Here is a 24,596-nt window from a genome sequence, read left to right on the forward strand (position 1 = left end):
ACACCTGTTTGGATGAAATTATTGTGTTGGTATTACACCTCTATTTGGATGAAGGAAATGACGGAATTTAAATCTCCATTATTTAAAGTCATGGGAATTAATAACTTCGATATTTGGATTTATGTATGTCAAATTTTGTAAATGACATAAATTACAGTAAAAATGAATTCTTACTCAATTGGAATTGCAAAATGACGACTCTTTTGGTGGAAATTAAACTCGAGAATCTCGATTTCCAATTTCCATGATTTTTCCCGTGCGTCATTTAATAAGTTTCATGTTTAAGTTGTCAAACAATGGAAATATCAATTTCTTCTCTTTGATTCCCGACTTTTAGCTAAATTCCGAGTTATTTTCCTTCGTAAAAAACGGAGGATTGTAGAATTTATTAAGCTATACCCTCATATATTAGATCCTAATTAATTGTAGACGTGTTATAACTTTCATGGTCTTTGTGTAACACGACTCGGTGTTGAAATACACTTTATTGAATAAAAAGAATGAGATTTCGATATTTAGTTTGTTTATTTGAGATCTCGTAATGAAGTGGGGTTATCGTGTTGTTAATAATTAACATATTCTCGAATAATAAAAACAATCGATAGTTCATGTGAACTTTTTTAGTAGTATTTCTCTTTCCAAAATTAAAAGCATGTCTAAATTTAAATATCCATTACTAAAAAAATAGCGAGTTAGTTAGGTCATGCGTTGGCATCACTACATGAATATATGAGTTTTCTCAAATTAAAAGGAAACATATAATATAAATGCTAATTAGCATCCCATCTGTCGTATGCAGGATCCTTGTATAAATCGTGGTTAATTGTACACAACCCAATTTTTCGATTTCCTTCCCAAAAAAAGAGAGACGTACATCGTTTAAACCCGAAAAGGCCCCGGAAAAAAAAAAAAAAACCAATATTTCAGAACAAAAGAGAGGTCAAAGGGAGAGGAAGACTAAAAAAAGGGTGGCATTTTAAATAATAATAAAAATAAGAAAATTCATGAATCCAAATAGACCCACTTGAAATTCTTGATTTTAATCAACGATTGAAGGGTCGACCAAAGAAAAACTCACCGCAATTGGCATCCATCACCTTCACCCATCCAATCTTGGAAACAAAAAAATAAAAATAAAAAAAAAATAAAAAAGGAAGAAAAAAACAGAGAGAAAAAAGAAAAAGATCTGCAAAATTCGAAAACCCAGTCAGATAAGATTGGCAGAGGGACCTCAAAAACCAAAAGGAAATAGTAATAAATAAATTTGTTTTTGGGTTATCTGTGAAGAGAGTAAAATAAGCAAGCGTGCCACGTTACGAAAAACAGCCTATAGAAGCGCGCTTCCCAGACCCCCAAAAACCCCGAGTCTCTCTAAAATACCAAATTTTTTCTTTTTTTTTTAAATTTCTTTTTCCTTTTTTAATTCATAAAAGCTCACATATACACACAAAAAACTTAGAACAAGGGAAGCCCCAAAACCAAAACTTTCCCCGAACCCACAACCCAGTAGTCTCAGTCGGTCTTCTTTTCCAACCATAATCAAAAGAAAACCAGACCACTTCTTTGTAATTGTACCCCACCCCACACGTCTTTGTTTTCTCTAATCTCCTTCTCATCTCTCCATAATTCCCTACCATTAAACTACCCATCTATCTATCTTTTGTATTTTCTTTCTTTTTTTCGGTTTTTTAGGCCACGGGGACCTGCACATCTATTATCACTATAGCCAAGATTTGCCAGATTGAGAGAGATAGATAGGTTGTAGCTACCAAAATACCCAAACCCATTATTTAAAAAAAGGGACAACACCAAAAGGTTCCAACTTGAAAACCCATCACACACATAACCCACAAATTTTTTTCACCGAATCTCACAACCCAATTGGGATAAAGGTGATCTTCGAGCAAAACTCCCCCTTCTTTAAAGGTAAGGTACATTACTCTGCCACTCCTCGCATGTATCTAATCTCTTATCTTCTCTAGTCTCTCTGTAATTTTGGCTGAGGCATGCCATGCCCATCTATGTATGTCACATTTTTTTTTCTTTGTTTCTTTCTTTTCTCTTGCTGTCAATTTTTGCTGACTTATTCTAGCTCACCACCCCAACCCAAGCCAGCCCAAACCCTCTTCTTCTACAATATTTTGACACCACCTTTTTAAACACAAACATGGTAGGAAAATAAAGGCACGAACTTGAACCTTCTTCTTCTTCGAATGTACTTTTTAATTGGTTCTTTTTTTTTGGTTTTTTCTTTAAAGAGCATGTATATGTTATGTTTGGTACATCATTTTGGTTTCATTTTTGATCTGTACCCACTTGTGCATGTTCCCGATCCGTACATGGGGCTGTCTGTTGCGGATTTATCTAGGGTTTTTCATCATAATGTTACCAATTAATGGTAAAGTCTATGGCTTTAACCAATTTTAAGTACTGGGTTTAGTGAATTAGGGTTTGTTCTTGAGATATGGGTCAATTTCACATGCTGAGCTCGTTGGTTGTAATTAAAGTGTGATGCAGCTTCTTTCTGATTGTGTTAGGCAAGTTTATGGGCAGTGTTTTGCAGTTTGATTTTGGGTGAGATTATTTTGGAGAAACTATGGTACCATAGATGTACAGAGATGTAAGGAACCGGGGTTCATTGGTTGTTGATTTTACGTCACATAGTTTTCTATGCAGATTGTTGTGTATTACCGCTTCTGACTTGAGGAGCACCATTGTAATGCCTTTTAGTTATATTATATTGGTTACCAATTTTTAGTATCTGTTTTGATGTGTATATTTCTAGAAGTAAAAGGTTTTATGTATATTTAATGCAAAGATTGAATCTTTTTCTTGCAAACTTCATTTTAGTTATAATAAATGGATATCTGAACGCAGTTTTCTTTTTGTACCCCTAGAATATACTTCTGCTGGAAAATATATTTTTTAGACACTGGAGCTTTTTGGATGGGTAATTCTGTTACGATTGTAGAATCATATATTTATTGTGAAAATTTCCCTTCTTTATCTTTTAATCTTAAAGAAGAAGAATATAATACTATGCCATTTTACTAGATATAACAATTAAGTAACTTTTTTTTTGTTTTTTTGAAATTAAGAACATGGGATAAGATAGAAAGAAATGCAAAAAAGAAAAAAAGAAAAAAAAAAAGGAAATTGCTAGTTTCTGGAGATTGCATGCTAGTTGAATGAATTATTATCAAATAAAAAATGAATGCAGGATATGACATCAAACTTAGTTTCCTAATGGAATGTCATATCATATCAAGATACAGTTAAGTTCAGTTCATTGATTCAACTTTATTCGGTCTTCTATACATGGATTGATATATCTGAAAGTTCATGTAATTTCTTTTTAAAACTATATCCTTGAGCCTAAATGGATTAAGCTAGACAGTTGTCTAATATGTGGTTCAAATTGATTGTGAGCTATGTTTTTTCGCAGTTTTTGCCTAATATGCGGTTCAAATTGATATGTGGTTCTTTTGCAGTTATAGCATTTGTCATCTAGATGGGAAATCTAATTTTCGTTATTCTGTCCCTCTACCTCATGCCTCTGCTTAATTTTTTGGTTGATCTCGGTTACATGATTGCTGTCTTTCTTTAAATGCTATCCTGATATGTAACTATTCATTATGTTATACATGGTCAGTCCAAGTGAGGCCATTGTAGTTTCTCAGCATTGTCTTAGAGGATTTTCCTCTGATCATATTTGTAGACTTACATATACACATGTATGCGCACATATGCTCATTATGGCTGATGCAGCATTTTATTTTTCATCAGTTCATAAGAAGTATATTTAAGGTTTTTTGTTTTGAGAGTTGGTATGTTATAGAATACATTCACTTGACTCTTCATCAACTGGACCTTTGTTTGAACAGAGAGGTGGGTGGGCAAATAATCAGTGATAACTATTGCATCAGATGGCACCACTATTTTTAGTGTAAGATCATGGAAGTGCTCCCTTGCTCCAGCGTTCAGTGTGTTGGACAATCTGATTGCCCTCAACATAGTTCAGCAACAACTTCTGTCTATGATGGAGAATCCAACTGCCTTGAACATGAGAAGCAAGTGCATGTGGCAGATGGCAGAGTAGATGACTTCTTACCAAATGTGGAAGGGCCTCAACTAGTAAGACAAGGTCAAGTTCAAGAGGCAGTTGATGAATTGCATACTTCAGAAGGATGTCAAAATGGAGCTTCATGTCTTGATAGTCAAGCGGAGGGCCAAAAGTCGTCCAGTATATCACATGATTTTGACGATGATGACATAAATGAACAGAATTACTGCACAGAACCTTGTCTAACCTCTGACAATGGTCATCTGATTGTAGATAGCAGGGAAAATGAATTGCCAAACAACAGAAGGGAAGGAGAGTCGTATCTTTCAGAGTCTACATGGCTAGAAAGTGATGAATCTGTGGCATTGTGGGTCAAGGTAACTTTTATTTCTTTCACGTTCAAATCTTTACTTTGTTATCACAACCTAAACCTTTTCTTATGCAATTTCTAGTGTCTGTTGCATATCAATTTGGTTAGCCTCATTGTCTTTACCCATAAGTTTACAGGTTCTAGGATGCCCCCAACTGGCTGTTTGTGCTTTTCCTTCTTTTCCCCCTTAATGTTCAAATATAACATTATTGCAGGCCCACATCCTATCACTTTAGCTTTTGGTTTAGATACTTAAATGTGGTAAAGCGGAAGGTCCTGGGTTCAAATCTTCTTTTTCTGCGATCTTCCGGTGTTGTGCTCTCTAGAATGTTGGGAATAAAAATTAATTGTTGGCCTTCATCCTAACAATTTGAGCAATTGGGTTGGGAGACTTAAATAAATTAAATTTCTTTTTAGGTTGTGTACATGTATACAAATTGAGGATTTATAGATCCTGATACCCCTTCCCCAATTTTCTTTAACCAAAATAAAAAGAACGAAACTGGTGGAATAAATTAACATCTGCTGATTTTATTTTATTTTGGTACTTCTCTGTTTTTCCAAGTATAGTGGAGAGGGAAGTGGCAGACAGGAATTCGATGTGCGCGAGCTGACTGCCCCTTATCAACTTTGAGAGCAAAACCAACTCATGACAGGAAAAAATATTTTGTGATATTTTTTCCACACACAAGGAATTATTCTTGGGCAGACACGCTACTTGTTCGTTCGATCAATGAATATCCACATCCTATTGCATATAAAACACATAAAGTTGGACTAAAATTGGTAAAAGATTTGACTGTAGCACGTCGGTTTATTATGCAAAAGTTGGCTGTTGGAATGCTGAATGTTGTTGACCAATTTCATACTGAGGTACGTGATTTGATATGAGATTCTCATACTCTCTCTCAAGCTTTCTTTTTCTCCAATTGGAGCACACAATTTACTGTCTTTAGTATCCTCTTCTGCTTGAATGTCGTTTTATTAGAGATATGTCAAACTTGTGTAGGCTTTGATAGAGACTGCCCGTGATGTGGCCGTCTGGAAGGAGTTTGCAATGGAGGCTTCTCGCTGTAATGGCTATTCTGATCTTGGAAATATGCTTCGGAAGCTGCAAAGTGTAAACTGCTATATCTATTTATTCTTGAATTGTCAAAATAGGGACAGAAACTGTTTCTTTTCTTATTTTAAATATGAACCAAGGCATTGTCATTATTTAGTGTTTTGTGTAGATTGTAGAATTGTTGTGTTCTTCCCATGTTAGACGAGCATGATTTCAACCAATCTAATTATATTAAACTAAAACTTGGAACTCCTTTTTTTTTTTTTCCTAATATTTTGTTCCGAAATAAATAAGTAATTTCCTTTACATTTTTCTTTTCTTCTGATTAGTTATTAAGTAATGCCATTGCTGTTTCCTTTGCAGATGATATCACAGAGCTACATAAATTCTGACTGGCAAGAAAAGTCATATCACCTTTGGGTGCAACAGTGTCAGAATGCGTCTAGCGCTGCAACTGTTGAAGTATTGAAGGAGGTACATGTTACAATTTGGATGCTCGTTTATAAGCTATGTACACTGGTTGTGCTGTGGTATAATAAGTTGTCATGCATCAGATAGCCATAGTTTCATGAAAGAACGGGTTATATGTGATTTCTTTAAACCTTATATATATGCCATATTGTTTCCTTGCATGCTGTATGTTGGTATAGAGTATTTATAACGTGGTAGTAATTCATTTCCTTTAAACCAGTAGGATTCATTGTAATGGAGTTGAAGCTGCTTCATTCTTCTTGCTTTAGTTATCTTTCTTTAGTTATTTTTCTTGTGAAATAATTTTTAGTCATTTGCTCAAACTTTGGGTTGCTTTACTTTCTGGTTTAGGAATTGGTTGAGTCTATTCTCTGGAATGAAGTTCAGTCTCTCCAGAATGCACCATTGCAGCCTACATTGGGTTCTGAGTGGAAAACTTGGAAGCATGAAGTTATGAAATGGTTTTCAACCTCTCATCCCGTATCCAATGGTGTAGACTTTCAACAGCAGAGTAGTGATGGTCCCTTGGCTACAAGTCTCCAAACTGGCAGGAAAAGGCCCAAGCTTGAAGTTCGTCGTGCGGAGGCACATGCTTCCCAGGTGGAATCCAGGGGTTCAGATGAGGCTATAGCTATTGAAATTGACTCTGAATTCTTTAATAATCGAGACACTGCAAATGCTGCTACATTAGCATCAGAGCCTTACAAAGAAGAAGATATGAAAGATATAGCTCCACAGACAGACACACCTAGTGGTGTTGCTCATAAATGGGATGAAGTTGTTGTTGAAGCTGGAAATTCTGAGTTCAACCGAACCAAAGATGTGGAATTTACACCAGTCAATGAAGTAGCTGCTGTAAAATCTTCTGATCCTGGAAGTAAAAATCGACAGTGCATTGCTTATATTGAATCCAAGGGAAGGCAATGCGTGAGGTGGGCAAATGATGGTGATGTTTACTGTTGTGTGCATTTGTCCTCTCGTTTCATGGGCAACTCTACGAAAGCAGAAGGGTCTCACTCTAGTGATACACCAATGTGTGAAGGAACAACTGTCCTTGGAACTAGATGTAAGCATCGATCTTTATATGGCTCGTCATTTTGTAAGAAGCATAGACCAAAAGATGATATGAAAACCATCTTAAGTTTTCCAGAGAATACACTTAAGAGAAAGTATGAGGAAACCATTCCAAGTTTAGAGACCATAAACTGCAGAGAGATAGTATTGGTCGGAGATGTTGAGAGTCCTCTACAAGTGGATCCTGTCTCAGTCATGGCTGGTGATGCCTCCTATGAAAGAAAGAGCTTATTTGAGAAGTCTGAGTCTCCTGCCAAAGCTTGTAATAGCTCAGGAGAGCTGCGTTGCATAGGCTCTTGTTTGCATGATAACAGCAACCCTTGTCTGGAAAGTCCAAAGAGGCATTCATTATATTGTGAAAAGCACCTCCCAAGTTGGCTCAAACGTGCAAGAAATGGTAAGAGTAGGATAATATCAAAAGAAGTGTTTATAGATCTTTTGAAGGATTGTCACTCACAGGAGCAAAAGTTTCAGTTGCATCAAGCATGTGAGCTCTTTTACAAGCTCTTTAAAAGTATACTGTCTTTAAGAAATCCTGTTCCTAAGGATGTTCAATTTCAGTGGGCCCTATCTGAAGCTTCTAAAAATTTTGGTGTTGGGGAAATATTCACAAAGTTGGTTTGCAGTGAGAAGGAGAGACTCAGAAGAATTTGGGGATTCAATACTGATGAAGATACAGGTGCTTTGTCCTCTGTCATGGAAGAACAAGCTCTGTTGCCATGGGCTGTGGATGACAACCATGACAGTGAAAAAGCCATTAAATGCAAAGTTTGTTCTCAAGAGTTTGTGGACGATCAAGCACTTGGAACTCACTGGATGGACAATCATAAAAAGGAAGCACAATGGCTGTTTAGAGGTTATGCATGTGCCATCTGCCTGGATTCTTTTACTAATAAGAAAGTATTGGAAGCTCATGTTCAGGAGAGACACCGCGTACAATTTGTTGAACAATGCATGCTTCTCCAGTGTATTCCTTGTAGAAGCCATTTTGGGAACACAGAGCAGTTATGGTTGCATGTGCTTGCGGTTCATACTGATGATTTCAGGCTCTCTGAAGCTTCTCAACCTATTCTGTCTGCTGGTGATGATTCTCCAAGGAAGCTTGAGTTGTGCAATTCGGCTTCTGTGGAGAATAACTCTGAGAATTTAAGTGGTTCCCGAAAGTTTGTTTGCAGGTTTTGTGGGTTGAAGTTTGATTTACTTCCCGATCTTGGTCGTCACCATCAAGCTGCTCACATGGGGCCAAGTTTAGTCAGTTCTCGGCCTTCAAAGCGGGGGATACGTTATTATGCTTATAGGTTAAAATCTGGGAGACTTAGCCGTCCTAGATTAAAAAAAAGTTTGGCAGCAGCATCATATAGGATCAGGAATAGAGCAAATGCTACTATGAAGAAGCGAATTCAAGCTTCGAAGGCACTTGGCACAGGAGGAATAAATATACAGCGTCATGCAACTGAGGGAGCAAGTCTTTGTAGATTAGCGGAATCACATTGTTCAGCAGTAGCCAGAATTTTGTTTTCTGAGATGCAGAAAACAAAACGCAGGCCCAGCAACCTAGACATTTTATCTGTTGCTCGCTCTGCTTGCTGCAAGATCAGTCTTAAGGCCTTTCTGGAGGGAAAATATGGAGTATTGCCAGAACATTTGTATCTGAAGGCAGCCAAGCTTTGCAGTGAGCATAATATTCAGGTAGGTTGGCATCAAGATGGCTTTATTTGCCCTAAAGGATGCAATGCTTTCAAGGAATGCTTGCTGTCTCCCTTGATGCCTCTTCCAATTGGTATTGTTGGGCACAAATTTCCACCTTCATCAGATCCTCTTGACGATAAGTGGGAGATGGATGAAAGCCACTATATTATTGATGCCTATCACTTGAGCCAAATTTCCTTCCAGAAGGCTCTTGTCTTGTGTAATGATGTAAGCTTTGGACAGGAATTGGTTCCGGTGGTCTGTGTAGCAGATGAAGGTCACTTGGATTCTTATAATGCTCTTGCACATAGTTCTAATGACCAAAATGCTGGGCATTCCATGCCTTGGGAGAGCTTTACCTATATCATGAAGCCATTGGTTCATCAATCCCTTGGACTTGATACAGAGGTATCTTTCTTTTGGCTATTTCAATGTTTGGTCTAATATCATCTTATCACTGACCTTGATATCAGTATTGCATGTGTAGCACATGTTTAATATGCATCACTCTCGCCTGACTACTATAAATTGTAAAGAAGGTGCAAATTGTGGTTTCCTACCTCATAGATTTTGGAATTTTATTTTATTTTAATTCTATTCCTTTAGCTGTTATATCTCCATATTTCTTTGTCTCTTCTCTCTCTCTCTCTCTCACACACACACACACTAACACACACGCATGCACACACACACGCACACACCCACTAACACACACAGACATTATCATGAAACATTGATCATGACCCTAAAAGGGTTTAAATGAATGGATTCAACACATTATTGATTTTGCATATTCTTCCTCCGTTTTTTAGTTTACTTTTAATATTGTTTTTTTTTTTCCTTCTTCCTTTTCATTGCAGAGTGTGCAATTGGGGTGTGTATGCCCACATTCTACATGCTGTCCAGAAACGTGTGATCATGTGTACCTTTTTGATAATGACTATGATGATGCAAAAGACATCTTTGGGAAACCCATGCGTGGCAGGTTCCCATATGATAGGAAAGGTCGAATTATCTTGGAGGTAATGCTAATCAAAATCTAACATTAATCACCAATCCCATCTCTTTTATTTTGGTATTTTCTCTTGAAGTTGTCTTTGATCACAAATGATGGTGGTATGCTCTTCACTGTTGGAAGTCTTGAACTTTTATTTCATTTTGTAGATGGTTAATGGTTTGTTTTCTGGATTGATACTGTTATTTCTACTCAGTCAAGCAATATATGTCCTGTTGTTGATCCTGTCACAGACAGGCACATAGAAATGCATTACTTTGATCTGACTGTATAGATCATGTTATTCTCTCTCTCTCTCTCTCTCTCTCTCTCTCTCTCTCTCTCTCTCTCTCTCTATATATATATATATATATATATATATCTTATCCCTCTCAGTCTATATTCATGTATACATAGAACCTAGCACATGTTCTTGGGAGTCGGGGAGATAGTGGCATTGAGCTGTCCCACAAAGAGATGCAAGTCTTTATCTAAGAAGCAAGAAGGGCTCCATTAATATGCTTGAATTGCACATAATTTTCTTTCCCCTGTTTCTAGTTGGTAAGGACCATAAGGTTGACTTGTTGCTTTTTTTTCTCATGAAACTCTGCAGGAAGGGTACCTCGTTTATGAATGCAATCAGATGTGCAGCTGTAATAGAACCTGTCCTAATAGGGTTTTGCAGAATGGAGTAAGAGTGAAATTGGAAGTCTTCAAAACAGGGAAAAAGGTAGTTTTTTTTTCCCCTACAGATAGAAATGATAGATAAAAGGCAAATTTTAATATTTGATTGTTTTCAAGTGTTGTATTGACTTTACTACAAAATTGCAGGGGTGGGCAGTCAGGGCAGGTGAAGCAATCCTGCGTGGCACGTTTGTTTGTGAGTACATTGGTGAAGTTCTGGATGAGCTTGAGGCAAATGATAGGCGCAACAGGTTTCAGTTTTGCTATGATAGATGCAGGTCGTTCTGACTTCATTTAAGTTTTCATGCTATATTTTAAGTTTCCCCTTATGAATTATCAGGTATGGAAAAGACGGTTGCGGCTATTTATATGAAGTTGATGCTCATATTAATGATATGAGCAGATTGGTAGAAGGACAAGTCAATTATGTAATTGACTCCACTAACTACGGAAATGTTTCAAGATTCATCAATCATAGGTACTGTAAGACTTAGTGATTTATTTATTTTAAATCCTTTCCCGTGAAGGAGGTCTTTTAAGTTACTTTGCAATTTATGCAATTTTGTAATGCAATGAATCAAATTGCAGGCTGAGTTCTATCCCAATTACTACCAAGTCTTTAAGTTGTTCATACTACTTTAGTAAAAGAAATCCCATGGAAGAAAGCATTAGCAAAACAACTTTCTGTTCCTTAATTCAGGAGGCCAAGCTCAACTAGACTCGGCCCAAGCTCAATTTGGGTACTGAGTTCAGGTTCAAATAGACTCCACCCAAGCTCAAATTTCCACTTGGGTTTGAGTTGAGCCTGTTTAGGGTTGAACTTCAATCTTTATAGGAACTTGAGAGACCCATGAGGTTGGGGAGCTTTCCTCCCTCCTCTCTGTGATCAAGAATACCCCTCTCACATTCTAGACCTGCGTTCTGACGGAAGAATTTAGCCACTTGCGTCCTCAGGTGTTCCTGTATTTCTTTGTTTGTTGTGAGTTTCTGCTTCTTGGGTGACACAGGTTCTGTGAAGATTCTGTGTGTTAGCATTGTTTTTTGTGGGGTGATTTGGATGTGAAGGAACAGCATAAACTCTCAGGGTAAGGTTGGGGAGTTTGGCTGGGCTAGGGGATAGAGTTGGGTCTGGGCTTCAGTTTATTCTACATTCAGTGATTGCCATTTCTTTCTTTTAAACTTGGATTGAAAGTTCCGGGGTTAAGGAACGAGGCCCACCTTGTGTCTCATATGCTCTTACTTTGAGACTGTACCTTCTGTTTATTTGCCCCAATGTGCCAGTTCAGGAAACATTATATTCCCTTGACAGAACAGTGGAAAACTTTGTGTCTGGCTAAGTGGTGGATGAAACTTCGTTGACTTGATTCTGATTTCTGTGCTGTTTTTATTTATTAGGCTTGTTTGACTATCTTGTGATCTACTCCTGAAATATATGTTATTCTTTTGTAGCTGCTCGCCTAATCTTGTGAATCACCAAGTTCTTGTGGAAAGCATGGATAGTCAGCGTGCACATATTGGTCTCTATGCAAATCGAGATGTAAGCACTTTCTCTTTTCTTCTCCTTGCTTGATCTTCTTTGTGCATGAGGCATGAGATGTGGGATTGGAAATTAAGTTCCTAAGATAATTTACGCTGTTGAAATGATTAGAAAGTTATTACATGGTTTGTTGCTTAGTTATCCTTACTATTGATCCACTTATTGGCCAAGACATATTGGAAGTTCATCCTTCCCTGTTTTTTGATATATTTGTGGCACTTGATCTACAATTGACGATGGCACTCTGCAACTAAGTATGGTGTGCTTACAGTGAACAATGCTATTCTTGATATCTCATTCTACCATATATGAGCAGATAGCTTTGGGGGAAGAACTAACATATGACTATCGGTATAAACTGCTTCCTGGAGAAGGATATCCATGCCATTGTGGAGCTTCCACATGCCGGGGCCGGCTTTATTAAACCTTGAATGAACACTGTACTCTTGCTCACACTTCAATAATGGGAAGGCAGATTGTTAAGTGAAAATAATCTCTGCATTGGTCAATGGTGAGTTCTCAGTCATGGCCATTTAAGATCCAACTGTTTGATTACATAATGAGGATCTTGGATCTTGCTGGAAAGCCAAGTCATGAAGTGGCACAAGGGTTTGTTCAGCTCTGAATCCGCTGCAAGACTCTGTATGTTTTGTTCCTCAGGTAGATTGTACCTATGCCTTTTTAGTGTTTTTCGAAGAATCGAGGATGAAAAGTTTCAAAAATTTTCTTTTAGTTTTAAATTTGTTGATCCAGTAGCCACTCGGGATTAGCAAACTGTAGATGGTTTTTTTGCTGGTAGTAGTTCTTAGGCCGTGTAGTGTGATGAAATGCTTAAATAGCCAATCTTATATGTCTTCTTATTTTTTTAAAGTATGGTTTTTCGTTGTTCAAGGATCCCAGCATCGTCCATTATACTTGCTCCCAATGGGCTGATATAAGAATATGAGCTGATAAATTTTGAAATTTTGAAAGTAATTCCTTTGGAATGATTAGAAAATTATATATAATTACAGCAGCGACTTTTCTCTTGTAAGCACAAAAAAACTTGTAAGCATTGCTAATCCAATTTCCAATGAAGAAAACACAGATAATGTACCAAATTGTGCTTTTAGGCTTTGATTTGATACAAGGATTAGCAACCTCTCTTAAAACAGTGCCTTCTAATACAACAAACAGATAAAATCATGGCAGACTTGTTCTTTTGTACAATGCCGGACAAGATCACAATCAAAGATTCCATTTTGTTTCAGGCATCATGCGTTATTCTGTTGTATCAGATTCAGAACTTCAGTTCTCCTTTTTGGACCACAAAGAAGACAAAGGGAAGCCCATAGCTGAACCCAACCAAGATTGCCATTCCTGTTAAATTCCAATTTTCACCTGTCATTATCTCATCATTAAAAACAATTAATAGTCACATTTAAAACTCAAAGTCAAAGACAACTCTTTTTATTTCTTTTTTAATATAAGTAATAGTTTAAACTACGAGAAGATGAAGTTTTTTAGGCATACACTATCAAGGTGTCATGAGATTCAATCCTAATACCACATATTTGTAAGTTGATGCACTTTTTCACTGGACTAGAATCTCATTAGCAAAGCACAACACTTTTAAGTAGAATGAACAATTTGATGGAAATTCCTAATAATAAAGAGAAAAATGAAGCAGGTAAAGTTGGCTCACCATATTCAACATATCTTGGAAATTTGTTTTGCTGTTTATGTGGGGGAGCTTCTAATGAAGATGCTGTCAACTGCAAAATCATGGAGATTATAACCAACCCACTTCCTATTTTCTCCCTAATAACTCTCTCACTCAAATCCAGGGACCAGAACCCAGACACACCATCCACCAAGGTGCTTTCAGCTATGACCCTGATAAACAAAAATATCCCAAGCCATAGTGCCCCCTCAGCAACATGCTTAATTGCTTTGGATGAAATAGCCCAATTCACCAGATTAACAACACAAGCACCACCATAGAGAGAGAACCAGAAGTACCAATCTAAAAAAAGAAAGAAAGAAAGAAAGAAAGAAATTGAGAAATTAAGTTTGCTTGGATTTTTATAAACAGTGCAATAAGAAAAGGGCAGCAAGATTACAGTACCAGAGTCATCTAACTGCACTGAAGCAGAGTAACCAAACAGTGATGCCATAAGTAGAGAACACAAAATGTTCAGCTTGGTGGGTGTAGCCATTTTTCTTTTTCTTCTTCAGTTTTTGTGTTCTTTCAGATCTTCAAAGGAAGATAATTACTTGCTGGTTTTCAGACATAGCTAGGATCATTGAACTAATAACAGTCAACGCCTTCAATAAGTTCATATTTCCTCCTTTTAATATTTTAAATGTTATTCATCTAATTTTACCTCTGCTGTTATGATTCATGTGATCATTTGTTAATTTATTGATTGTCAAAATGGTTTTAACTATTTATTATGAAATAATTTTCTGGTCCAGTTTCTAAGGTAAAATTGTAATTCTGTTATCATCATCATCATCATAATCATCATCAGCATATTAACTTGTTAGGTATTATTAGGTGAGACTCTCAACTCCTTCTCCTAAACATAGCTTACCTGCTAGCTTCATCAATTTAGTCAATTTACAGTAAGACTGATCAAACCTACCACATGAGAAGCAATTCCATGGTGGGCCCAGCTTACAGCAAAGCCATCTTCCATGGAATTTCTTTTTGGTACAATTGTATGATGAAAACGTGCTTTCTTTCTTTCCATTCTAGCTGCCATCATTTCTGATCTCCATTATTGCATGTTACAAGTCACAACAGTTGACACAGTCTCTAGCCTTTTCCTTTTCATCAAGCACAAAACCTAAAGGAAATAAAAGGGTCAAAATTAAGTCAAAAGATTTTCAATACTATGTAGATATTCCTTGCCAATTCTTTCTTATGTGAAATTTTGCCACTTGATCTATATCCTCTCTTTGTCAAAAGCAAATAGCAACAAACATAAAGCAAAGAACAAAAGCAAACTAGGTACATTCTTATGGAACATAAAGAAAAAAAGGTACATTACCATGGGGCACATTTGAATTATGGTCCTTCATTAATATCCATAAATGCATACAAAATCAATGGGTTTTTGTTCAACAATAAAAGTTGGGTTTTGTTTACAAAAGGCAAATCAAACCATAGATTTGGTAAGAGATTGTAATTGTAAGTATGCAATTTATGCATGCATTAATATATGGTCCTGTTATGTGATGGCAACGTGGAATATTGAATTTGACTCCAGAATCTGATTTTGTAAGCAACCTATATTATATGTTATAAGTTCGTATAAAAAATATATATAGTCTCATTCTATGAATATTTTTTCAACGATCCAAATTATCTATTTTTCTTAAGTCTACTTTCATAGATCATTCTTGCAAAACGTTAGATAAATCAGAAACCGTTTTGACTTCCAATTATGTCCTACAAAATCAATGAACACGGTGCTTCAAGAAAGTACTAAAATTTCAATAACTCAATTGAGTGGTCAAATGATATTGGATTTAAGCGATTTTTTATAGAGATAATATTTGAATGATTAACTAAAAAATAGACGGTTTGGATTAGCAAAATACAATGCGAAGTGAGCCCTATGAGTGTCCCTCAAATAAGGGATCTCTCAATGGAATATATATAAGTCCCCTTCTATTGAGGGATCCTTCAAATAATTTTATTTGAGGGACACCCTTTAGGGTACCCTACAATTTTTTTTCCAATGATCCAAACCATCTATTTTTTAGGTCTTCATTCATAGATCATTCTTACAAAAAATTAGACAAATCGGAAACCGTTTCGACATCCAATTATGTCTTACAAAATCAATGAACACGGTACTTCAAAAAAAGTAATAAAATTTCAATAGCTCAATTGAGTGGTCAAATGATATCGAACTCAAGTGATTTTTTGTAGATATGATCTTTGAATGAGTATCTACAAAATAGACGGTTTGGACTAGTAAAATACAATAACGAGTGGGGCCTATAAATGTTGTTCCTCAAATAAGCTTATTTGAGGGATCCCTCAATAGAAGCTATATATATGCGGACCCATTTATTTTTACTATCCATTTATGCTTTCTTTCATATTTATAATAGTATCTACACAATAATAACGTTCGGACCTCTGCATAAGAGAAGAAATGTATATATTATAAGCTCAAGCTCTTATACAATTGTTTGAATTATTGCCATGTATAAATAAACCTTGTGTATTTGTGTTGGAATTCTCTTTCTGGAATTAATAACTTGGGTTTCCGAGGTTTCACAAGTCAATATTTGATTAACATATGCATAGGTCATGTGGGGCAGTTCAACTCAAAACCCCATTGTGATACACAATCTCTTTTTATCGATTTTATTCTTTCTTCCTTTTTTCTTTTTCTTTTTTGTGGAAAAATGTGTAATATATTTGCATATAATTTTCAATAAATGTTGAGCTATAAGTTTAATTTAAAATACTTTTTAAATCTATGAATTTTGTTGTTGTTTTGTTATCTTTAAGATCAACAAACCTTGTGACGCTTGACAAAATATAATTGGTAGATTGGACGCATCCGTTATTTTCATTCCCGCCAAACTTTATCCACCACCGCTACCTGTAATACTCAGCCATCCAAATTCACAAAAATGTCTTTCTTTCACCTCTGGTCCCTAAACTCAATTTCGCGACATAGCAAGACCCACTTCAGAGGATAGCGATGCTCCTGATGAGACATAAGATTAGTGTTTGGATTACGACTTGTTAAAAACTTTAGGGGTCGTTTGGTACACAGGCTTGGCTTGGACTGGATTGGACTAAATTTAGTACCATGTTTGTTTCATTTAATTCTAGTCTTAGATGGGATTGCTAATACCGGGCCCACCAAAAATACCTCACTAGGAGGGGACTACTAAACCCATGTAGAAAGGGAGGATTAGCTAGTCCTATGTTCACCAATATATAAGATGCATATATTATATTGTAATACTAATAACATATATTATTATTATTATTATTATTATTATTATTATTATTATTATTATTATTATTATTATTACATACACATATACTATAATGTACATATATACATGTATATACACATATACATGTATATATATAAATACATATATACATATATAATATATATATAAATACATATAGATATATACACATATATTATTATTATAATATACTCATATACACATACATATTAATATTATAATAATACATACATGTATACATGTATATATGTAATATATATTATATTATATATTAATGTACATATATACACGTATATACATATATATATAAACACATATATACATATATAATATATAAATACATATAGATATATACACGTATATTATTATTATAATATACTCATATACACATACATATTAATATTATAATAATAGCATACATGTATATATGTAATATATATAAGTATATATACATATATGTGTATATATATTATACCCATGTATGTATTATAATATACAAATACACACGTATATACACATATACATTATATATTTATACTATATGTATATATATTATAATATACATATATACATGTAGATTATTATTATAACATACCCATATATATTATCTATTATAATATACATATATATGTATATGTATTATACCCATGTATATATTATAATATATAGATACACCTATATACACATATATTATATACATGTATATACGTATATATATGTATATTATAATATATAATATATTTACATATATTATATATACATATGTATTTTATAATATATATAATGTATATGTATATATAAATACATATATAATATACATATGTACACGTATATACATGTATATTATTATTATTATTATAACATACCCATATATATTATATATTATATTATACATACATATATATAAATATATGTATATGTATTATACCCATGTATATTATAATATACATAGATACACCTATATACACTTATATATATGTATGTACGTTTATATTATTTAAAATATATAATATTATTATAATATACTTATATACATGTATATATATATATATATATTATATGTATGTATATATACATATATATATATTATAAAATACATATATACATATATATAGATATTTTTGAAAAAATAAAAAAAATTCTAGTCCTAGTCCAAGCATACACCAAACGCAGGATAAATGTTATCCAACTTAGACCAAGCCAAGCCAAGCCAAACCAGTCCCTAAACATAGTCCATGCCAAGACAGTCCTGTGTACCAAACGAGCCCTTAATATATTCAACATAAGACTTCGTTTGAGTGTAAGAATAAATACTATTAATCACATGAATTAATCAACACAGAACTTGAGGTGTAATGATATCGATTAAATAAATATATAAATGCTTTGATTTAAACATATACAAAATAAAAAACAATAACTTTTATTAAAGTTACCTAAGAATCTTTTACAAAATAGTCTGAACTACTGTCAGATTGTCAATGCACAATCAATCATTTAACATAACAGACTAGAAATTGCCATATTTTTTATGTATCTATCTTTTTTAAAAGCCTAGAAAATCTAGCAACGTTCCAACAACGCCAGCACAAGGAACACAATAAAGAACACAGAAAAAGTTCCGGCCAAAGAAAGAGAACAGAGAAAAAGAACCCAAAAAATAATAGAAAACTGAGGAGAGACAAGTGTAAGGCGTGCCTGCTTGAGTCTGTTTGATACTGTGAAAGTGTTTTCCAGATAGAGTAGAGAGAGAATATTTTGCAGAGGCAAAAGACATGTAAATTCTGAAGCCAACATACAGATAATCATCATCAAAAGCATAGGACCATTTTTTTTTCTCGATCAAGTAGCATAGGAGCATAGGTAGACAGAAACTGGTGAAGTAGAAAAACACAACCCATAAGCCATCAATCTCTGTAGTTTTCCACTTTTTCTTTTTGTTTTTCTTTCTATTTTTCACCTTCTTTTTGGGTCATGTGGGCTTTCTTTGCTTTACTAATTAAAGGGTCACTAGCACTAATGATTCTTCCCTGCAAGTCTCTGTTCACTGGTTCCCTTGATGCCTGACACCGAGAGCTCACATTCAATCATTTTAGGGGCACTCGTGGGCTTAAAAAATAAGAGATTGGAGATAAATATTCAGAGGCCTCTCAGATTACCCAGTTCTTGGTGAGTCTTTTTGCTGTTTTGTGTTTTAAGGTTCATGCAATTGGGCACAAAAAGGACCTAACTATTTTTTGTTAATTTGTGGTTTCTGTGGGTTTTTGTCTTGGAGTTGATCTGTGATTTCTATGCTTTTGAACGCCCTTTGTGCCTATACAAATATAAGTTGTTCAGTTCAGTCTCTTTAAAACTGTGTTATTCACCTGTCTGCAATTCTTCTTACAAAGATTACATCTTTTCCTATTTTCAGTGAAATTGCTAGCTGGGTTGGTGCTTTGAGTATCACATTCCTTCAATTTTCACTAAATTGAAAGTCTTGTTGTGGAGTAAGTGAATTCTCAGTTTAGGGTTCTTAGGATCAACCTCAAAATCACACCTTTGCGACTTTCATGCTTATGAGTTTATATTGTTATCAGACTCTTTTGAAGCGGTAAAGGGTTTTGGTTCCAAAGCTTTGTATTGGGATCCACAGCAATGCGCTAACTGCAATTTCTGTAAATTCTTGTGAAATATGGCTGAAATTAGACTTACAAGGGTAGAACAAGGCCAAACCAAGATTAGAAATGTCCCAATTGCCGTGACACCAGAAGGTTTCTGGTGTTGCCCTTCTCCTGTTGTGTTTCAAAAGACCCTCAAAGCTCAAAATTCCCTACACAAACCCAAGCCCTCATCACCACCACCACCACCCAAGACAACAGCTCAGAGGAAACAAACACCACTTAGTGAAAAAAAGCTAGCGTTTACCCCATCGAGATCAGGGAGTATTAATGATGGTCAACGAGCTTTTGGTCCTGAGGCGCCTGATGCACCCACGGTGAGTGCATCTCTGGTTCCCGAGAGAGTCCCGAGGCCCAAAGTTGAAAATTTGCCAAGGAAAGTTGCAATTGAGTTTGGTGAACCTGGAAGTAGTGATATGAAGGTGGTTCTACTTGGAAAGCAAGGATTTTGTGTGAAGTTGAGCGTTCACAAGAATGTTCTAGTGGAGCATAGCAACTTTTTCGCTGATAAGCTTTCTGAACAACAGTCTGGTTCATCCTGTCTTGAAATCGAAGAATGTGATGATGTTGAAATATATGTTGAAACCGTTGGATTGATGTATTGCAAAGACATGAGGCAACGGCTGATGAAACAGAGTGTCTCTCGTGTACTCCGTATTCTGAAGGTAATCAGCATAACTGTGTAATGTATGAGTTATCTCATATCTCTGCGGATTGCAATTATGCTGTTTTTGTTGTTGATTATGCTTTAATGCCAAAACTGTGAATCAATTAATTTAGTATTTCTTCAACTGCTGTTTCAGTATTATGATATATTTTGCATTTGTTATACTTTTCATGCTTTTATGAGTATTAGAGTAGTTCAGACATTACACTTTTAGAGCCTCTAGCCTTTGAATGGAATGGCCAAATCCCTCCTGTTTTGGACATACATTTGTTACAAATTCTCGTGTTGGTTAGGTTGTTCATTGTATAGTATGTATGCGACTGACTTGTAGTTGATATAAGCTACAATAGTGTAGGTTATTGTTTAACGATTGTAAAAGACTTTCTCTCATGTTATTGTGCTTCCACATTATTTGATTCATTTATTTATAGTGATGCACTTTTTTGTGTTATTATTTATTATTATTATTATTATTTTGGTTCAATTTGGCATGCTAGTAGCTATTCTCTTTATGTAAATATCCTTATGACTCACAAATAGACTGAAAAAAAGTAGGAAAGAATATGGAGATACACTTATTAGATTTTAAGGTTTGGAACATCTTTACTACTGTCCCATTTTTCATTAATCTCATTGATAGGGGTTGAACTCCTCAATGTTTAGGAGTGTGCATTATGCTCAATTTCAAGTCATTTTAGCCAATGTCCCGTATCAATATGCAGTGTATTTTAAGTTCTCTTCTCTTATGCTGATGTAGATTGATCCTGACCATCAGATTTAATTGAATGGTTATGATGACTTGAAATGCGGTTTGAATGCAGATAAGTAGAATCCCATAGATATAGTCATTGAATAGGATTTCTATTTCTTGTCGGCCTACCTGTATTTTCTTTTTCATCTTGGCCCCTGTTATACTTCTATAGTTCATAAATTGATCTTAGATATATCAAATCTTAACCTGAATCTGGGTGGCACCTTTTTTCAGATTGCAGAACTTCTTGCCTTCAACTCGTGCATGCAGTCATGTTTAGAATACTTGGAAGCAGTCCCATGGGTTGGGGATGAAGAAGAAGAAAAAGTAGTCTCATCAGTCTTGCGACTCCAGAGTGAGGGTATTGGGGTCACTCCAGTATTGAAACGAGTCTCCTCTGACATTTCTAAAGCCCCTAAGGACACACTTTCCCACATAATTGAACTTGTTCTCGCAAGCAATGAGGAGAGAGGCAGGCGTGAAATGAAATCCGTTGTGCTGAAGCTCCTTAAGGAGAACAACAGTGCCTCAAGCTCTACAGGTTCAGCTGATGTCTGCCATGAAACACTGTATAACTCATGCAGAAACTGTTTGAACTTGCTTTTGTCCCTGTTCAAGCAGGCTACAGAACCAGAGTGTGCTGATAAACCGGTCGACAACAAAGAACCTGTGGTGAAGCAAATAGCTTTGGCTTCTGATAACCTCTCATGGTTGCTTGAGATTTTGGCTGACAAACAGGCAGCAGACGAATTTGGAGTAATGTGGGCTAGCCAGCAAGAATTGGCATCCTTGCATACAAAGCTGCCTATTGTGTCTCGTTACCATGTTAGCTGTATTACGGCAAGGCTGTTTGTTGGCATTGGTAGAGGGGAGCTGCTGCCATCTAAGGATACCCGCCAACTGTTGTTACAAACCTGGTTACAGCCATTGATCAATGACTACAATTGGCTGCAACATGGGTGCCGGTCATTTGACCGGAAGGTTGTGGAAGAAGGAATTGGTAGGACAATCCTCACTCTGCCTCTAGAGGACCAGCAAAGTATTTTGCTTTCTTGGTTGGGCAGTTTTCTGAAGGCTGGTGATAGCTGCCCAAATCTTCAGAGGGCCTTTGAAGTTTGGTGGCGGAGAACTTTCGTCAGACCCTATGTGGAAGGGCAAGGCAGTTCACTTCAGTCAGATAGCTCAATGACATCATAGTAGATCTTAAGAGTAAAGAGTTACAATAACCAGTGAGAGAAATGTTTGTATCTAAATTTAGCGGTGTTGTGTTCCATAGTATGTGGGAGAACAGAGGCTTGAAAGATTTCTCATTTTCTTAAGGCTAACGTGACAGATTTCTGTGAAGTCAAAAGAGTGAACTGATGAACTTCTGAGAAATTTCCATGCTTTTAAGTGATGTAAGAAACTGCTTTTGTATTTGATGATGTGATGTGGGTTGGTTGTTTCTTGTGGAAATTCTTGAAAAGGAGAGTTGATTGAACTTGTTGCCTCATGTGAGCCTACTAGCTTCAGAGTGGATCAGCCAAAAGCTCTTTGCCCCTCATGATGATCATATAATATAATGTTCACCAAAGGCTTTTAGTTTTTCTATAATTTTAAAATGTGGTGAATTATATTTAGTACATCGTATGATCGACTCACCTTTTCTACATTTCAGCTTTTATGTAATTAATTTTATTTGAATTTAATTTTATGATAGTTTCTTAATACTTGGATATTGATTTGTTTTGTGAAAAATTGGTAAATGTAATATGCTCTATATTTCACATGACATGGATTGGATTGAATCTCAAACTCTACAAATCCAGCGAAAATTCTATAGTTAGGGTGCCATTTATATGGACCATTTATGTGGATATTCATATTAGTCACTGGATCATGTCATTTAACTTAAATGAAGTTACTATTCAAATGAATTATGTGGTTAAAATGAAGATCCACATTCATAGAACGACTCCTGCAATCCAATCACCACTGAGTTCTGCTAAAATTAAATGGTTTCAAATCGATGAACACTATACTATTACTTTCAATTCAACCAAGATGTGTAACACCTCAACTTGTTCCAAGATGTTGTATGGAACTTATAAGTGGGCTTGGTAGTGTTCTACAATATTCTGGAACAGGTCCATAGATTGCTCTAGCTCAAATTGGCATTCTGAGCTAGATATATAGGCCCGGTTGAGAAGCCTAGTTAGTCCCAAATATCAGCCCATGCCAATGCTTGCCCCATTTTCCACCCATAGGCAAGAGTCCACTAATTTAACCTGGCTTGCATGAGGAGTTCTTGTGTGTCTGCCGTACACAGCAACACACTCAAGGGGATGAGACCAGCGTAGGGTCGGTTTAGAACAAAATCAGGGGGTTTCGTTACTTTGTGTGTGTAATTGTATGGGTGACATGATCCGTCAGTCGGACTCAAGAATTTCTCTTGTATGAAATGAGCAAAGTTCTATATTTAGATTGCATTAAATTGCTCAATTATAAATTGGCCATTAGAAGTTAGAATTACTTTTTGGCTTGGTGTAACGCAAATAGTTCTTACATGCATGTGTCAAGCTTTAATGCATAGGTTTATGGTTTAGATATTGTTTCTTGTCATTATGGTTCAGGTGCACATGCAGTTATAGGATGTGCACGTTTTGTTTGTCCTTGAGGGTTGTGAATAGTTCTCACTCGGCCCCCCCTAATTGTGTAATTGATCTTGCCCCACATCACGCGTGCTACTATGATAGTCCTTTGGCTAGCAAACTTGGTCACAAATAAGTCACAATATAGTGCTAAAATGTTTTAGGTTTTTTCTTTTTCACATTCAAGAGAAAGCGAGAACTGAATTTTTTCATGGATGTGAAAGTTCGTGGTCTCATCACTAAAGCTATAAACCAGACATGTTTTGTATTTTCTTTAGTGGTAGTTGTTGTGCAATGAATTTCAATTGCCCCCAGAATTGATTCTTGCATCTAATGCAATAAATTTTAACTAGAGTTCCAATAGGACATGGGGGCTCCAGTGCTTGTTTTGCAAGTGACCATGAAATTGCATGAAGCATCAAACTTAGTTTACATCAGTTATTATGACTTTATGGAATCAACTTATTACAGACTTAAATTCATCCTCATCTACGTATGATACAATTGGTTGGTACTAAAGAGGAAAAGACAGCGCCTCAACTTTCACAACAAGGCTGAGAATGGAAAAAAAAAAGTTTCTGAACAAAATTAATTATAAGCGCCTTTTTTTTTAATGAAAAAAGTTTAGGGGGAGGGGAGGCTATCCCGAATCTCAAGTCTCTGCATTTAGAGGTAGTGCATTTATCCGCATTTCATTAAATTCAAACCAGTCTAATAATCAAACGTCTTAAAACATGACACGTCATTAAACTTGAAGGTGTCTGTTTTTTTTCCAAAACTCACGCGTTAAACCGTTAACATAAGTTTTTGAGCGTTGTCCTTCAGTGTTGAAACCGTGATCGATCAGGAGGAAATACGTACCATCAACGAATAACCATTCACAATTATCCAGATGCTTGTTTCTTTGGTTTTAGTGAAGCCACTGATTGTGTTAAGTCATTGATTCCAAAA

At 35.6% G+C, this 24,596-nt stretch overlaps 3 protein-coding genes across 11 annotated transcripts; 2 read left to right on the top strand and 1 right to left on the bottom strand.

Moving 5' to 3' along the window:
* On the top strand, positions 600–12,839 carry LOC18771069 (histone-lysine N-methyltransferase SUVR5). Of its 5 annotated transcripts, none has more exons than XM_020567775.1 (12): positions 600–1,931; positions 3,885–4,440; positions 5,004–5,306; positions 5,443–5,553; positions 5,860–5,970; positions 6,319–9,138; positions 9,591–9,752; positions 10,338–10,454; positions 10,556–10,659; positions 10,749–10,886; positions 11,858–11,945; positions 12,262–12,839. In XM_020567775.1, exons 2-12 carry the CDS (start codon positions 3,955–3,957, stop codon positions 12,367–12,369), a joined length of 4,548 nt encoding a protein of 1,515 aa, XP_020423364.1. In that variant the 5' UTR covers positions 600–1,931; positions 3,885–3,954; the 3' UTR covers positions 12,370–12,839. The 5 variants fall into 5 exon arrangements, with proteins under 5 accessions (XP_020423364.1, XP_020423363.1, XP_007204800.1 ...); XM_020567774.1 differs by having other exon boundaries at positions 600–1,926; XM_007204738.2 differs by lacking the exon at positions 600–1,931 and adding an exon at positions 1,938–2,398.
* On the bottom strand, positions 12,694–14,209 carry LOC18771800. 2 transcript variants are annotated; one of them, XM_007203801.2, is made up of 3 exons: positions 14,053–14,209; positions 13,630–13,950; positions 12,694–13,304 (listed from the first exon to the last, which is right to left on the bottom strand). In XM_007203801.2, exons 1-3 carry the CDS (start codon positions 14,141–14,143, stop codon positions 13,225–13,227), a joined length of 492 nt encoding a protein of 163 aa, XP_007203863.1. In that variant the 5' UTR covers positions 14,144–14,209; the 3' UTR covers positions 12,694–13,224. The 2 variants fall into 2 exon arrangements, with proteins under 2 accessions (XP_007203863.1, XP_020423366.1); XM_020567777.1 differs by having other exon boundaries at positions 12,694–13,325.
* LOC18770892 (BTB/POZ domain-containing protein At3g50780) lies at positions 18,429–22,507 on the top strand. Of its 4 annotated transcripts, XM_020568397.1 has the most exons (4): positions 18,516–19,106; positions 19,351–19,426; positions 19,517–20,262; positions 21,250–22,507. In XM_020568397.1, the coding sequence occupies exons 3-4, from the start codon at positions 19,612–19,614 to the stop codon at positions 22,210–22,212; spliced, it is 1,614 nt and encodes a 537-aa protein (XP_020423986.1). In that variant the 5' UTR covers positions 18,516–19,106; positions 19,351–19,426; positions 19,517–19,611; the 3' UTR covers positions 22,213–22,507. The 4 variants fall into 4 exon arrangements, with proteins under 4 accessions (XP_020423985.1, XP_020423986.1, XP_020423987.1 ...); XM_020568396.1 differs by having other exon boundaries at positions 18,429–19,106; positions 19,351–20,262; XM_020568398.1 differs by lacking the exon at positions 18,516–19,106 and having other exon boundaries at positions 19,113–19,426.

The sequence above is a fragment of the Prunus persica genome, chromosome G7 (assembly GCF_000346465.2).
Source record: "Prunus persica cultivar Lovell chromosome G7, Prunus_persica_NCBIv2, whole genome shotgun sequence".
NCBI lineage: Eukaryota > Viridiplantae > Streptophyta > Magnoliopsida > Rosales > Rosaceae > Prunus > Prunus persica.

Bases quoted from the DNA above. Each gene is read 5' to 3' on its own strand.
- LOC18771069 (XM_020567775.1), top strand. From the start codon at position 3,955: ATGGAAGTGCTCCCTTGCTCCAGCGTTCAGTGTGTTGGACAATCTGAT. The intron at 9,139-9,590 runs GTATCTTTCTTT...TTTTCATTGCAG, and splicing joins CCCTTGGACTTGATACAGAG to AGTGTGCAATTGGGGTGTGT. The intron at 10,887-11,857 runs GTACTGTAAGAC...ATTCTTTTGTAG, and splicing joins TCAAGATTCATCAATCATAG to CTGCTCGCCTAATCTTGTGA.
- LOC18771800 (XM_020567777.1), bottom strand. From the start codon at position 14,143: ATGGCTACACCCACCAAGCTGAACATTTTGTGTTCTCTACTTATGGCA. The intron at 13,951-14,052 runs GTACTGTAATCT...TTCTTTTTTTAG, and splicing joins AGTGCAGTTAGATGACTCTG to ATTGGTACTTCTGGTTCTCT. The intron at 13,326-13,629 runs GTGAGCCAACTT...AGATAATGACAG, and splicing joins TCCAAGATATGTTGAATATG to GTGAAAATTGGAATTTAACA.
- LOC18770892 (XM_020568396.1), top strand. From the start codon at position 19,612: ATGGCTGAAATTAGACTTACAAGGGTAGAACAAGGCCAAACCAAGATT. The intron at 20,263-21,249 runs GTAATCAGCATA...ACCTTTTTTCAG, and splicing joins GTGTACTCCGTATTCTGAAG to ATTGCAGAACTTCTTGCCTT.